The sequence below is a fragment of the Dama dama genome, chromosome 20 (genome assembly GCF_033118175.1).
Source record: "Dama dama isolate Ldn47 chromosome 20, ASM3311817v1, whole genome shotgun sequence".
Classification (NCBI taxonomy): Eukaryota; Metazoa; Chordata; class Mammalia; order Artiodactyla; family Cervidae; genus Dama; species Dama dama.
In genome coordinates this window covers 105,014,816-105,029,169 of record NC_083700.1, presented here as the reverse complement: position 1 = coordinate 105,029,169, position 14,354 = coordinate 105,014,816, and the positions used below count along the sequence as shown (strand labels likewise).

The window sequence follows — 14,354 nt, the reverse complement described above, 5'->3', positions numbered from 1 at the left end:
CTTACCCCCAACACATGTATGTTATTAAACCATGATAACTGCCATTTTGGAAGATCAACATGGTTGACTGTTTGTGGTTCAACCCTAATAATTACTTATAAATTCTCTTACAAGTACTAATAAATGAATATTTCTGTATATTCTATAACACAAAGTGAAGAGCTAAATAAGACTGAGCCTGAAAGTCAACATAAACCAAAGGCTCCCATGTTCTTCCCAGCCCCCACCACCCCCCTTGGGGACCACCACCCTTTGAAGTGGGGATCAGAATCAACTTTGTTACAGCCCATCTCAGTGGGAGAAAATAGTTACTCCACAGATGGGAAAATTGTTTCAAATTACAGAGCTTGCCACTTAATAAACTGCAGGCTTGATAACATTAATTTAGATTAACACAGGAATAAGGACCCCAACCCCTTCTTCTTATCTCTGCATCTCTAATGCACATGGCCCTCGCAGGCACTGAACAGGAGCCCAGCCCGGGAAAAGTAAATGTGTACAAAAGTACAGTCCAACTCCCTCTCCACACCACGGCCAAACCAGGGCAGCACCCTGAGTCAGGCTTCCAATGTGAGGCCTTAGTTTTTATTTCTGTAATTGTCCGCACTGGGTCTTAGCTGCAGCATGCAGGGTCTTTGGTTGTGGCATGTGGGATCTAGTTCCCTGACCAGGGATTGAACCCGGGCCCCCTGCATTGGGAGCTCGGAGTGTTAGCCACTGGACCACCAGGAAAGTCCCCCTGATGTGAGTTTTTAAGTGTAATGATGCCTCAGTAATTTGGAGTAAGGCTAAGGGGCAGAGGAGTCAGAATAAAAGCAAAAACTAAGTCACAGTGTTTCAAAACAGCATACTTACTGCTCTCAAGCTTAGGCCCTGTAATCCGGGTTTCAGTTCCCTTACTTACCACATAGCTCAAGATGTCAACTTTGCCCTTCTTAGAATACACACTTACAGGGTACCCACATTACCCCAGCACGCAAAGATCCAGCCTGGGAATCAGAAGTAATGCTAATGCCTGCTTCCTCCTCTTCCACAAGGGATTTTCTTCTAAGTAAAGAGAATAAACTTCATTATTGTGAAAACATTTCACCTATTTCCAGATCAATTTCCAACAGCACTCCGAAAGCCCCCAAGATGGGGACAGCATCTTGGATAGACCATGTACTCCACCCTCCCTGGCCCTCATGACACTTCCCTCGGTCTCTCCCCAGGCCCCAAAGAGCTTCTCAGCTTCTACTTTCTGGGTTGTTCCCACTCTCCATGTTCAACTTTGAGGGTCTGATGGTGTTTACAACACTGTGAGCTAGTCCTCAGCTCCTGAAAGATATGCATTTGAGACTCCCTCGGAAGCTTTGTACAGGCACCATCCTCCCAGAATAAGACATAAAGTGCTTGGGCTTGTCCATGTTTTATAACTACTGTAAGGAGCAAAGGACACCCTATTCCCACCTTAGAGATGAGAAGGTTAAAGACAGGAAACCAAGTAGAACTCCAAACACAACCAACTTGGAGAAGGCAGCACTTCTCCGGTGGTCCTGGCAGCCATTTCAGGGCAGGGGTCGCTGGTGGGGTTGCTAGGATGGGAAGATGCAGGCCACCCAGCAGACCACCTCTACCACATGTTACACAGGGGAGCTTTTGAAGGCAACTGCCACCTCAATAAACAAGTTCCTCCACTAGCATGGTCGCTAAGGTCAAAGTCATGACCTTATCCTCTTTTTATATAAAGTCAAGCAAACTTAAACTTAGCCGATAACCAAAGTTACAAATATCACAGGCACGGTAGACAGAGACCTCCTGATGGTTTTTTCCTAAACCAGGGAATCTAGATAACCTCTAAAGCTCTTGTATCTTCAGTACGCCTGGCCAACTTACAGAAAAGTTTGGAGGTCTCCTAATCAATGACGGAACTTCACAGAGAAAATATGTATAAAGCTACCTGTGTCTCTAATCATGACTTTATATATATACAGAGGTATTCATATACATAGATATGCTCTTAGTAATATACCTTTTTAAGAGTAGGCATTCTATCTCTGGCTCCCCTGGTGGTTCAGACAGTAAAGAAACCGCCTGCAACGCTGGAGAGCTGGAGTGGGAAGATTCTCTGGAGGAGGGAACAGCTACCCACTCCAGTATTCTGGCCTGGAGAATTCTATGGACAGAGGAGCCTGGCAGGCTACAGTCCATGGTGTTGCCCAGAGTCAGACAGGACTGAGCAATTTTCACTTATTCTGTCTCTAGCAAATGTCAAATTATGAGAGTCAAAACTATCTTCAGGATTGCTGCGTGCTGTCCTCCGGGTTAAGGAAACCGCAGAGATCCCATCTTTTCCTTCTGGGAAAGGAGAAACAGAAAAAAAAAAAAAGGATGCAGAAAGTTTCTGGTTTCCATTGTCTTCAGCTTAGTGGGGTTTGCCTGTGTTTTTTGGAAAGGTCTATATATAAGAAAGTGAGTGAAGTGAAGTCGCTCAGTCGTGTCCGATTCTTTGTGACCCCATGGACTGTAGCCTACAAGGCTTCTCCGTCCATGGGATTTTCCAAGCAAGGGTACTGGAGTGGGTTGCTATTTCCTTCTCCAGGGGATCTTCCCGACCCAGGAATCGAACCCGGGTTTCCTGCATTGCAGGCAGACGCTTTACCCTCTGAGCCACCAGGGAAGCCGTAACTATTTCCTAAAAAGATCCCTAAAGTTCTACTACCAAAGACATAAGTAAAGACATCTAAATAGCCACAGAGTCAAAAAAAGAAAGTTTATTTGAGAACAAGAGTGAAAGCTTCTGCAAACATTTGACAAGGTAGATGTGTCTTGATAATAGCCACCATCCATATTTTAACTCTACCAATATTACCACAAATGGGACATATTTTTTCTAACAAAGATATGGACGTATGTAAAGGGCTATGACTAAATAGAGTCAAAGGAAAGTCGAGGCCCCACAGCTTATCCCTTAGACTGATACAAGACATAGGACTTAACCCGAACAATCCAGTCTCCTAATGCAGGGGCTCTCATCCTGGCTTCCTATCAGAATGCCAGGGACTCTTGGGAAGAATACCTCCACTATCAGACTCTACGCGAATAAGAGTCCTGGCGGGGCGGGTAGGACCCGGCATCGGTGTTTCTCTAAGCATCCCAGGTGGTTCCAATGCGCAGCCAAGGTGGGTGGCCACTGCTCCAGAGGCAGGCAACGACCACCAGCAGGCGCCTCAGCCCATCCACTCCATTAGGAAGGGGCATCTGCTGGTGTCGTGGCCTCTCCATGAACCTGTCATTTACTCTGCTCTAGAACTCCAGGCGTTACCAGTTCTGGGTACAATTTGGAGCCCTTCCATTTGCCTTAGTGATTTTTACAGCAGTATTTAACCAGGCAAATACCATCAAAGAAAGAAAAGCTGGAAAAAGAGAAATTTCCATAAGGCATGATACGAATAAATAAGTGAAAATAAACAAAAAACAATCTCAGGTTTAAAAGTAAAGCAGGACACAAAATTCTGTAAAGCAATTATCCTTCAATTAAAAAGTTTTTTTAAAAAGTAAAGCATGAGAAGTCAAAGCCTGTGAAATTTTATTTATACAAAAGAATAAAAATATTTTAAAAGGGTTGATTCAAACTTATGTTTTTCAGTTTTTCTTGTTCCTTGAACATGAAACTGCTTTCAACTCAGAAAGATTTCAGGTAGGTAATTATTAAATAAACACTCTTTACCTTCCCTCTGCAGAAAAACAAAAAGCCAAGTCCCATTCTATTTATGGTAAACCAGATTATATTCAGTTAAGAATATTGGCAACTGCACAAAAGAGATTATCAGATATGTCAGCAGGAAGGTATGCGCTGTACAATGGCATTACAAAAAGTCCCCAAAGAAAATAAGATGGTAAAAACAATAATAGAAAAATGATAAAACACAAACAAAATAAGAAAACGTCAGATATTTACAGCCTCCCTCTGAAATGTGACCTGTGTTCTACATTCAGCATAAAACAAACCCAGAGAACATTTTTCCATGCGCATGACGGATGAAGCTGGTGCCAGCCAGTTCGGGGGGGTGGGGGGAGACATTCATTCCAAGAAGGGAGGAATGCACGGTTAGCAACTTGTTGGGAGTATAACCATGTCGTGTGTCTTCCTGCAGTTCAGTTACTAAAAATGACACAAAGTAAATGATCCAATGTGGTCTTATGGAAATGACTTGTTTGTCACCACATTTCAGAACAAACGACTCAAAAGTCACAGGCACTGGGGTCTGGGAAAGCAGAGGTGGATGGCCACGCACTCAGGTGAAGGATGCTCATCTTTGTGAGGTCGGAGGAGGGAAGCAGGGCTCTACAGCCTGGAAGCGTCTGCACTAATGAGTCTTCTAATAGTCCTGAAGAGAGAAAAACAAAAGTCCCAACTTACCCTCAGCAGAACATTGATAAATTCTCACCAACAACCCTGCCAGGCGACTGTTCTGTAATCAAGATTCTGTTTCAAATGCAATGGACATTTCACATCTGAAAGTGGCCTGTCTTCTGAGTCCCACAAAGGGACGGAAGCATCAATTCTTACTAATTAGACCTGAGAACTCACCAGTCAGAGGCATGGCGGGGGGTGGGGAGGATGAGGATGTGAGAAAGATTAGTATGAACAGTTGATTAATTAATCAAATGGAGTTTTTCTTCAGTTAAAAATGTGTGACCCTTTCTCTCTTCAAAATATAACAAAAGAACATCAATCTAAAAGTTGAACTGTGTCCACATGGACACCCCAGACTTTAAAACAAGAACTGTGACCCCAGATTAAGAACACTCAAGCTCTGAAGGCAAATGCATCTTTCTAACCATTTTCAAAATTTACCAGCCTCTCTGAAATGGTCTGGCTGATACTTACAGCTCGTGGTTTTTTGTTTAACTTCAGATCAATCCTGTGATGGGAAAGATAAAAGATATTTGCATTTTAATTTACAGAAAAAGGGTCCAAGAACCAGCTACTGCATAGGGCACAAGCTATAACAAAGACTATTTAGTTAAGTAAAATCCACATTCTCCATTAGACTAAGTCATACTTAGTTGTTTACCCAGATATTACTGAGCAAGTATTTATTAAAAACATGAGCAGAAACTCTTACCACAAGGTAAACTTAGATGACTCAAAGAGAAATATACAACAGCAGTTATGAATGCCATACAATTTTTAGAAATTATTCCAAAATGACATGTTAAAGGGCTTGGATTAAGAGGACATGCTCTACGTTAAGATACTAGTTCTGCAACTACATCACTGTCTGAGACACAGAGTAATTAAGAACAGGAAAGAGACTAGGAGTTTGTATTTCTGGACATGAAACACAAAAGAAATTAAACAAATTTCAATTTTTAAATCTTCCCACAGCAAAATATCAAGATCTTAAACTATTAACCTCCTTATGAAGCAAAGCCGGGACATCAATTTAAATATGAATTAAAGTAAAGGTTATCTTATTTTTCAAGAAATCGAAATGCATAAAAGTGAAGTTTACTTAATTTTGCTCAACTTATTAAATAAAATGTTACCTCCATCACGTTTTTGTTTTAAAAAAACTTCCCAGCCTAACCTAATATACATACCTATAATTAAACAGATAAACTATGGGTTAGAAAGGTCTCGAAAAGGCATACTTGTCTCTACACACTAGACAACACAGCACAAAGACTAGTTCAAATCAAACTTACTCAAAGTCATAATCAAACATGCCAGACGGGCTGAGGGGCAGCATTTGAAAGGAAGAAAGCAATAGACGTTAATAATATACTAATTGAATAAATTAGTTGATTAGCCACCCTAGCAAGGTTGTAGAAACAATATCAGTTTTAAGAATCTTAAGCCACAAAGTTTCAAACATCAAAGCACCAAAGATTCTGGGGTTGGGAGACTCCCTTCCTTCAGTGGATTCCATATCAGAAGAAAAGACTATAATAAAAGTTATTTCATTAGAAAACTATAGATACCTACAGGCCTTCTATTAGCTGCTAGATTGAGAGTTAGAACTTTTAAAATATTTAATTGTAATGAAAAATAAACAGGGGATTAGAAGAAAAAGAGAAAGAAGGGTTTAGTCACATAATGAAAGGGGCTTTGAAGACAGTAACAACAACTCAGCATAATGTACTTTCACCAAAATGAAAGATTAAAACATCATAAATTTTTGGAGATAAAAAACATTTCGCAATTTCTGACTCAGGTTTTATATCTGTGTCCAAACATGGTATTACTTTTCCCAGCATTCGTGCTAGAAGCCAAGGGTCGAATCAGAGTCTTATTCCATAAATCACAGGACCATATTACCGTGCCCCTGAAATGGTGGAAGGCAAGTTAACGGTCTATGTCAGCACCACTATTATGGAACACCAAAGTCTGCAGGGAAGTTAACATCTACAAGCACCCAAGCCACAGGAGTCTAACTGGGAAAAGCCCAGAGGAGGCGACTTTGGGCCATCGCTGCTAAAGGACAATGGGCTGGGGCAGACCTCCAAAGCAGACATTAACCAGGGGCATGACACCCGTCCTTAGCTGGTTCCAGAACCTTACAGGCTGTAGACAGATGGTAAAACAATATGCAAAACTACTGTTATTTCCTCCTAGCTAATGTTTGCAAGAGCAAAGCTGGAATAAAGCTTAACTTCAACATCCTTTATGCAACAGTTTCACTTAAGACATTTGGGAAAAGTATACAGTTAAGTGTACAAGCTAGGAACTGTCAGAAATTTAACTTTCAGTCTAACTTTGATCAGAAACTAAAGAAGTAGACTGTACCTACTTAATGAAAATTTCATAAACTACCTAGAATTCTAGAGCTTGGTATAGTAGTAAAAACCTGTCAGAGCAGCTATAGGTTGTAATTTCAACTTTTTTCTTTAAACACACTGTGATTTACTGTTCTGATATCATGTAAAGCATAAGAATTTAGAATCTTGTGATCATTTATGAATGCTAAAGATTATTTGATAGACTTTCATATTCTTGAAAAGGTCAAATAAAAGTTATTTCTTTTGCTAAGGCACCTATTTACTTCCACTCTGTTTACTCATCACTAAACAATGCCTTGGCACATGGTGGGTATTCATACCTTTGTTGAAATAATTTACCATTGACTTTTAGCTGACGATACGGAGTGTGGAACACTGGAGGAGAAACAATACTGTTCTGGGAGCAAAATCACAAACATGTGCAGACAAAGTGCTCCTCCCACCCCCACCCACCCCAATCTGTCAGACCCACTAAGACACTGGTCAGGGACGAGGGCTTCGGGCCACACACAGTTCCAGACTAAAGATGGCAGGAATCCGAGGTGTGCTAAACATGTTTTCTCCAGAAGGAAGGGACATCAACTCCATTCTCTTCCCTTGTGGCAGGTGAGTCGTCCCTAAGGCCCACAGAGAAATCCAGCCAGATACTAAACCAGGGGGATGACAAAAGGATTCTGCTTTCCAAACAAAAAGCCCCACTGTGAAGGCAATAACTAACACCGAAGATCTTTTTAAATCCTAGTATTTTTCTGGAAGGAGTTAGCTCCTAAGGCCAGGAGAAGAAAGGCAGGAAAAGCTGTTCCTATAGAAATCTACTAGCAATCTGCAAGGAGAAAGTTAAGTTCGATGTCTAACTCCTTCTTATCAGCTGTTTGTTATCATTAAGGAAAATAAGGTATAACCTGAAATACACAACAGCTATAGAGAGTCTGTTGTACCAGGAATGGAAAAAAAATGTCCCAGAAACTTTCAAGGAATTTATCCCCTCCTCTAGATACTCTGAAATAGGAAAATAAATTATTACATTTAAAATTACACTGGAGTAGTGCTCGCTTCGGCAGCACATATACTAAAATTGGAACAATAGATACAGAGAAGATTAGCATGGCCCCTGCGCAAGGATGACACGCAGATTCGTGAGGCGTTCCATATTTTTAAAAAGGAAAAAATAAATAAATAAATAAAATAAAATTACACTGGAGTAAACTTAACGAAAGCAACATAGAGCATAACCTTTTTATCTTGACAATTAAAAAAAAATACTTTTCAGAGTATGGTTCTCTGCTATTCATGATAAACTGGCATTGGTCCTGTCATGGTAATCAAATAACCTGTAGCCTTATTTAAGAAAAAAAAGGGAGGCAGAGCGATGCAACTTTTGCTCTCTCTTACTACGCTTATGAGATTGGCGTGGTGATTTTTGGTTTGCAGGAAAAGGTTAAGTTGCAGTTCTCAGTCACTGTCTGGAGTATATACTGCTCCTGCATCTAAAAACCACCACCACCAATGACAAGAAAAACTCTTAAAAGAATTAAAGAATCAGTGATGCCAAGGAGGCTTAAACCTGTTAAGAGTTAATTCTATATTATCCCTGCTTGCCACATCCATCAAGCTAACAACGTAACACCCCGGGTGCGTGAGGGCATGTTCTACAGGAGCGCTCAGCCAGAGGCAAACTGAAAGACAGGGGACCACCCCATCCCTTGCACACCCCCTTCATCTCCTCAGCATGCAGGCTCCTAAGAGGGCAGGACAAAAGTCAGCCTGTTGGATGTCTGGTTTGCATACCTCCCAGGAGAAGGTTTGAGGCCAGGACAAGATTCCTTCCTGGAAAAACTAAGAATTTCCCTCTCTGAGTGCAACTGGACAAGTTCAAATTACCTGAGCTAGGAGGCCCCGGCACTATCATACAAACCCCAAGCAAAGTGAATGCTGAAATCCTCTCTGGGTAACACCTGACCTCTCTGCCCACTGGTGTGATTCCTAGCTCATTAGGCACTACAAAAAAACACAGTGAACAAACATTATCTAGGAAGGAGCTCTTGTATCTTAAGAGCCTTTATATTGTTCCTCTGACACTCAAATCAGCAATTTGTGAAGATATACAGAGAAATCATAAGCAATCACAAACCTTGTATTTAAAAAGCAAAAAGGCTCATCAGCTCATTCACTCCATCCTCCAGGGAATAACGGTAGGCAGGGATCAGGACTAGGAGCAAATGACTTAGCCCATTCTGCAGCTTCCCAACAGGCTTCCCAGGTGGCGCTAGTGGTAAAGAACCCGTCTACCAATGCAGGAGACATAAGAGACACAGGTTCAATCCCTGGGTCAGGAAGATCACCTGGAGGAGGGCATGGCAACCCACTCCAGTATTCTTGCCTGGAGAATTCCACGGACAGCGGAGCCTGGGTGGCTACAGCCCACAGGGTCCCAAAGAGTTGGACAGGACTGAAGCGACTTGGCACGCATGCACACAGCTTGCCAACACATGCTAGTGGCATTTTCCAAATGCCAGTACACAGATTCCATTTCTAGTTCCCTTTTCCTCCTCTGCAAGGATTTCAAATTCACTGTACTAAACAAAAGTTTTATGGTCTGGAAGATCCCCTGGAGAAGGGAATGGCAACCCACTCCAGGATTCTTGCCTGGAGAATTCCATGGACAGAGCAGCCTGGCGGGCTACAGTCCATGGGGTCACAAAGAGTCAGACAGGACTGAGTGACTCTCACTTTTCACACTAGAAGCAGTAAGCAGGATGTCCCCCTTCACAGTTACTCTAATCCCCACCAACTCCTTCCTTAGAGAAAAATCAGCCTGCTTCATTTGGACCAAATGAGTCTCTTCCCATCAGCAACAGAAAGACCACACTAATCCTGAAGAATGTTTATTCCAGTAAAGACCCTTCACGGCAATGATCGGTGGAAGCTCTAAGTGGCTGGGAACGGGGCAGAGGTGCAGGGGCTGGGGAAGTGTGGTCCCTGCCACTGACCTGTGCCGGTTTTTATTCTTTCGCTTTTTATGGCTGCTGTGATGACTCCCTGTGGAGGTGGAAGAAGCAGCCTTCTGAGGTTTCACTCCCTGCACAGATCCATCCAGATCCTCAGGGTCCTCCTGGCTGGGCTCGTTTTCCTGATTGTGGAAGTCTGGAGAAGTGTCACTTTCCGTCCCACTTCCTGGCTCCCCTGGAGGGAAGAAACACAAGGCCCCCAAAGCATCATCAGTACTCCTCAGGCAGTTTGTCCATGAGTCTGGAAAAGAAATTTCGAGCACCAAAATATATGGTACTACTCTCAAGGACCACATATTCCAACTGACAGGAAGATACATTCAGTCAAAGCATCAAAGTTACCAGAGTGCTAAAAAACTTGTAATCTGAAACAGTGTAACCAGAGGCAACAGATCTAAGGACAGCTGAGAGATTGGACCATACAAGATAACCTTGCTACATAGCAGTTACTGAAACACAGAATACACTAATGGGATTAACAATTATACAAAAAGCATTATCAAAAACATTACATAGGTCTCCAGGAGGTGAGAGATGACCTTGGGAAAAGATCCTACAGCTGGCCCTGATTTCTTGCCAAACTACACAGGAATTTTGACTTTCCATCAAGACAAAGGGCCAAGGAGGAAAAGAGCTCCACCACCTAAGTTACTCTGAGAAGCCTTAAGAATATTATTTTAAAAGTGGTAATAATACCTTTCAGTTGACACATATTCCCAATTTTAAAATATCCCTCAGATACATTAAATAACCAAATTCAAGAACAATTTGTATAAATACATGTTTTTAAGAAAAACTACACATACTTTGGTAAAGGTACACTTTTTCTTCCAGAAAGGAATTCCTTGAAACTGTTAATATAAAAGGATGGGGGAGGAGAAGACTTGCACTTTACTGAACTGATGAAGAATCCTAAATATGTGTAAATTACCTGTTTCTAAAAATTTTCAAAAGTAGTTAGGTGAACAGCAGAGCCAAGGATTAGTTTTCTTCTTGTTACATCTTTGTAATATAAACTTCTAGGAAGAGATTTCAAATTGAGCAGCACAAGGATATGAGAGCTAAAACAAACAGGCAGTCCCCAAAAAGCAGAAGGGAGAAATGGAAGCAGATCTCAGCAGTGACAAATCCTTGCCTTTGAACACTATATGAAAACAGAAGAGGCAGCTCTAATACTATTAAGCTAGAAAAAGTGTACTAACCAATCCTGTCCTGAAATCAAAAGTGGATTTCATAAAAAACTATCACAAGAACTTCAGAACTTACTGCACAAAGCTCCAGTTAACCAAGACTGTGTGGTACACTGCCCTAAGACCAGACATGTAGGGCAAGAGAGCAGAGTTCAGAGTCAGGGTATAAACCCTTACATTTGTGGTCAACTGATTTTCAGCAAGGGTGACAAGATAGTTCAATGAGAAAAGAACAGTCTTTTTGACAAATGGTGTTGAGATAACTGGATATCCACACTCAAAAGAATGAAGTTGGAACACTATCTCATACCATATATAAAAATTAACTCAGACTGAACCAGAGACTTATATGTAGAAGCTGTAAAACTCTTAGAACTCACTGGATTAGGCAATGGTTTCTTAGATAAGACCACAAAACCAAGCTTAACCAAAGAAAAAATAAGTAAAGTGAACTATATCATTTATATACAACTCTTGAAATGCAAATTACACCCAAAAAGTAAAAACACAACCCACAGGAGTGAGGCAGGGGCAAAATGGGCAAATGGGGTCAAGTATATGGTCACATACGGAAACTAAATTTTGGTAGTGAGCATGCTGTAGTATATACACAAGTCAAAATATAATGTTGTACATATTGCACTTATAAATCAATGCTACCTTAAAAAAAACACAACCCACAGAATGGGAGAAAATATATTTGCAAATCATATATCTGAAAAAGACTTGTATCTAGAATATATGAAGAATTCTTAGAACTCAAGAAGATAAAAAAAATTAAAAACATCAGCAATGGATTTGTTTTTGTTTGTTTGTTTTTGTTTTCCATTTATTTTTATTCGTTGGAGGCTAATTACAATATTGTAGTGGTTTTTGCCATACACTGACATGAATCAGCCATGGATTTACATGTGTTCCCCATCCCGATCCCCCCTCCCACCTCCTTCCCCATCCCATCCCTCTGGGTCTTCCCAGTGCACCAGCCCTGAGCACCCGTCTCATGCATCCAACCTGGGCTGGTGATCTGTTTCGCCCTTGATAGTATACTTGTTACAGTGCTGTTCTCTCAAATCATCCCACCCTCGCCTTTTCCCACAGAGTCTAAAAGTCTGTTCTGTACATCTGTGTCTCTTTTTCTGTTTTGCATATAGGGTTATCGTTACCATGTTTTTAAATTCCATATATATGTGTTAGTATACTGTATTGGTCTTTATCTTTCTGGCTTACTTCACTCTGTATAATGGGCTCCAGTTTCATCCATCTCATTAGAACTGATTCAAATGAATTCTTTTTAATGGCTGAGTAATATTCCATGGTGTATATGTACCACAGCTTCCTTATCCATTCGTCTGCTGATGGGCATCTAGGTTGCTTCCATGTCCTGGCTATTATAAACAGTTTAGCAATGGATTTGAATAGATAGCTCTCAAAAGAAGATACACAAATGGTCAATATGCACAGAAAAAGATGCTCAACATCATTAGTCATTGCTGCTGCTGCTACTAAGTCGCTTCAGTCGTGTCCGACTCTGTGCGACCCCACAGACAGCAGCCCACCAGGCTCCCCAGTCCCTGGGATTCTCCAGGCAGGAACACTGGAATGGGTTGCCATTTCCTTCTCCAGTGCATAAAAGTGAAAAGTGAAAGTGAAGTCACTCAGTCGTGTCCCACTCTTAGTGACCCCATGGACTGCAGCCTACCAGGCTCCTCCATCCATGGGATTTTCCAGGCAAGAGTAGTGGAGTGGGGTGCCATGCCTTCTCCCATTAGTCATTAGGGAAATGCAAAACAAAACTACAAGTAGATAGCCCTTCCTAACACTAGGGTGGCTATAATATAAAGACAAACAGTAACAAGTGTTGGTGAGGATGTGGAGAAACTGGAACCTTTCAACAGGGCTGATGGGAATGTAAACTTGTACCATCACCTTGGAAAACACCTCAAGAGGTTAAACATTGAGTTAAAAACCACCAGCAACTTTACACCTGAGTACATATCCAAGAGAAGTGGTAACATGTTCACACATAACTGGTCATAAATGTTCACAGAAGCATTATTCACCGTGGGCTTCCCTGATGGCTCAGTGGGTAAAGAATCCACCTGCAATGCAAGAGACACAGGAGACATGGGTTCAATCCCTGGGTTGGGAAGATCTTCTGGAGAAGGAAATGGCAACCCACTCCAGTATTCTTGCCTGGGAAATTCCACACACAGAGGACCCTGGTGGGCTACAATCAATGGGGTCACAGAGTTGGACACGACTGAGCAACTTAAGCATGCAAGTCTGTCAACTGATGAATACATAAATAAATAAAAATGGTATATCCATGCAATGGAATACAGGCATATCTTGTGGATTCGGTTCCAGATCACCACAACAGAGCAAGTATCAAAATAATGAGAATTACACAAATTTCTTGGTTTCCCAATGCATGTAAGTTATATTTATACTATACTGTAGTCTAGTAAGTGTGAAACAGCATTAAGTCTAAAGAAATGTACATATCTTAACTTAAAAATCAGTTCAGTTCAGTCGCTCAGTTGTGTCCGACTCTTTGCGACCCCATGGACTGCAGCACACCAGGCTTCCCTGTCCATCAACAACTCCCAGAGCTTGCTCAAACTCATGTCTACCGAGTTGGTGATACCATCCAACCATCTCATCCTCTGTCGTCCCCTTCTCTTCCCGCCTTCAATCTTTCCCAGCATCAGGGTCTTTTCCAATGAGTCAGTTCTTCGCATCAGGTGGTCAAAGTTTCAGCTTCAGCATCAGTCCTTCCAATGAATAGTCAGGACTGATTTCCTTTAGGATTGACTGGTTGGATCTCCTTGCAGTCCAAGGGACTCTCAAGAGTCTTCTACAACACCACAGTTCAAAACCATCAATTCTTCATCACTCAGCTTTCTTTATAGTCCAGCTCTCACTATATGGTCCAACTCCATATATGACTACTGGGAGAACCATAGCTTTGACTAGACAGACCTCTGTTGGTAAAGTAATGTCTCTGCTTTTTAATATGCTGTCTAGGTTGGTCATAGCTTTTGTTCCAAGGAGCAAGTGTCTTTTAATTTCATGGCTGCAGTCACCATCTGCAGGGATTTTGGAGCCCCCAAAAATAGTCTGACACTGTTTCCATTGTTTCCCCATCTATTTGCCATGAAGCGATGGGACCAGATGCCTTGATCTTAGTTTGCTGAATGTTGAGTTTTAAACCAATTTTTTCACCCTCCTCTTTCACTTTCATCAAGAGGCTCTTTAGTTCTTCTTTGTTTTCTGCCATAAGGGTGGTGTCATCTGTGTATCTGAGGTTACTGATATTTCCCCAAGTAGTCTTGATTCCAGCTTGTGCTTTATCCAGCCCAGCATTTCGCATGATGTACTCTGCATG

General features: G+C 41.6%; 1 protein-coding gene and 1 non-coding gene across 4 annotated transcripts in view; one reads left to right on the top strand and one right to left on the bottom strand.

Annotated features, from left to right (window-relative positions):
* Nucleotides 1-2,738: 2,738 nt before the first annotated feature.
* The window catches only part of MEAF6 (MYST/Esa1 associated factor 6), a 24,747-nt gene continuing 13,131 nt past the window's right edge, over nt 2,739-14,354 (bottom strand). The window contains exons 5-8 of one of the 3 annotated variants that reach the window (XM_061122355.1): nt 9,759-9,951; nt 5,695-5,724; nt 4,874-4,907; nt 2,739-4,370 (exon numbers count right to left, since the gene is read on the bottom strand). In XM_061122355.1, coding sequence (XP_060978338.1) covers nt 4,362-4,370; nt 4,874-4,907; nt 5,695-5,724; nt 9,759-9,951 — 266 coding nt within the window. In that variant the 3' untranslated portion in view covers nt 2,739-4,361. The remainder of the gene's footprint in view (nt 4,371-4,873; nt 4,908-5,694; nt 5,725-9,758; nt 9,952-14,354) is intronic. The other 2 variants (XM_061122356.1, XM_061122358.1) reach the window with 2 other exon arrangements.
* Nucleotides 7,814-7,924, top strand: LOC133041763 (U6 spliceosomal RNA). The gene has a single exon (XR_009689338.1). It is a non-coding gene; the product is annotated as a U6 spliceosomal RNA (small nuclear RNA).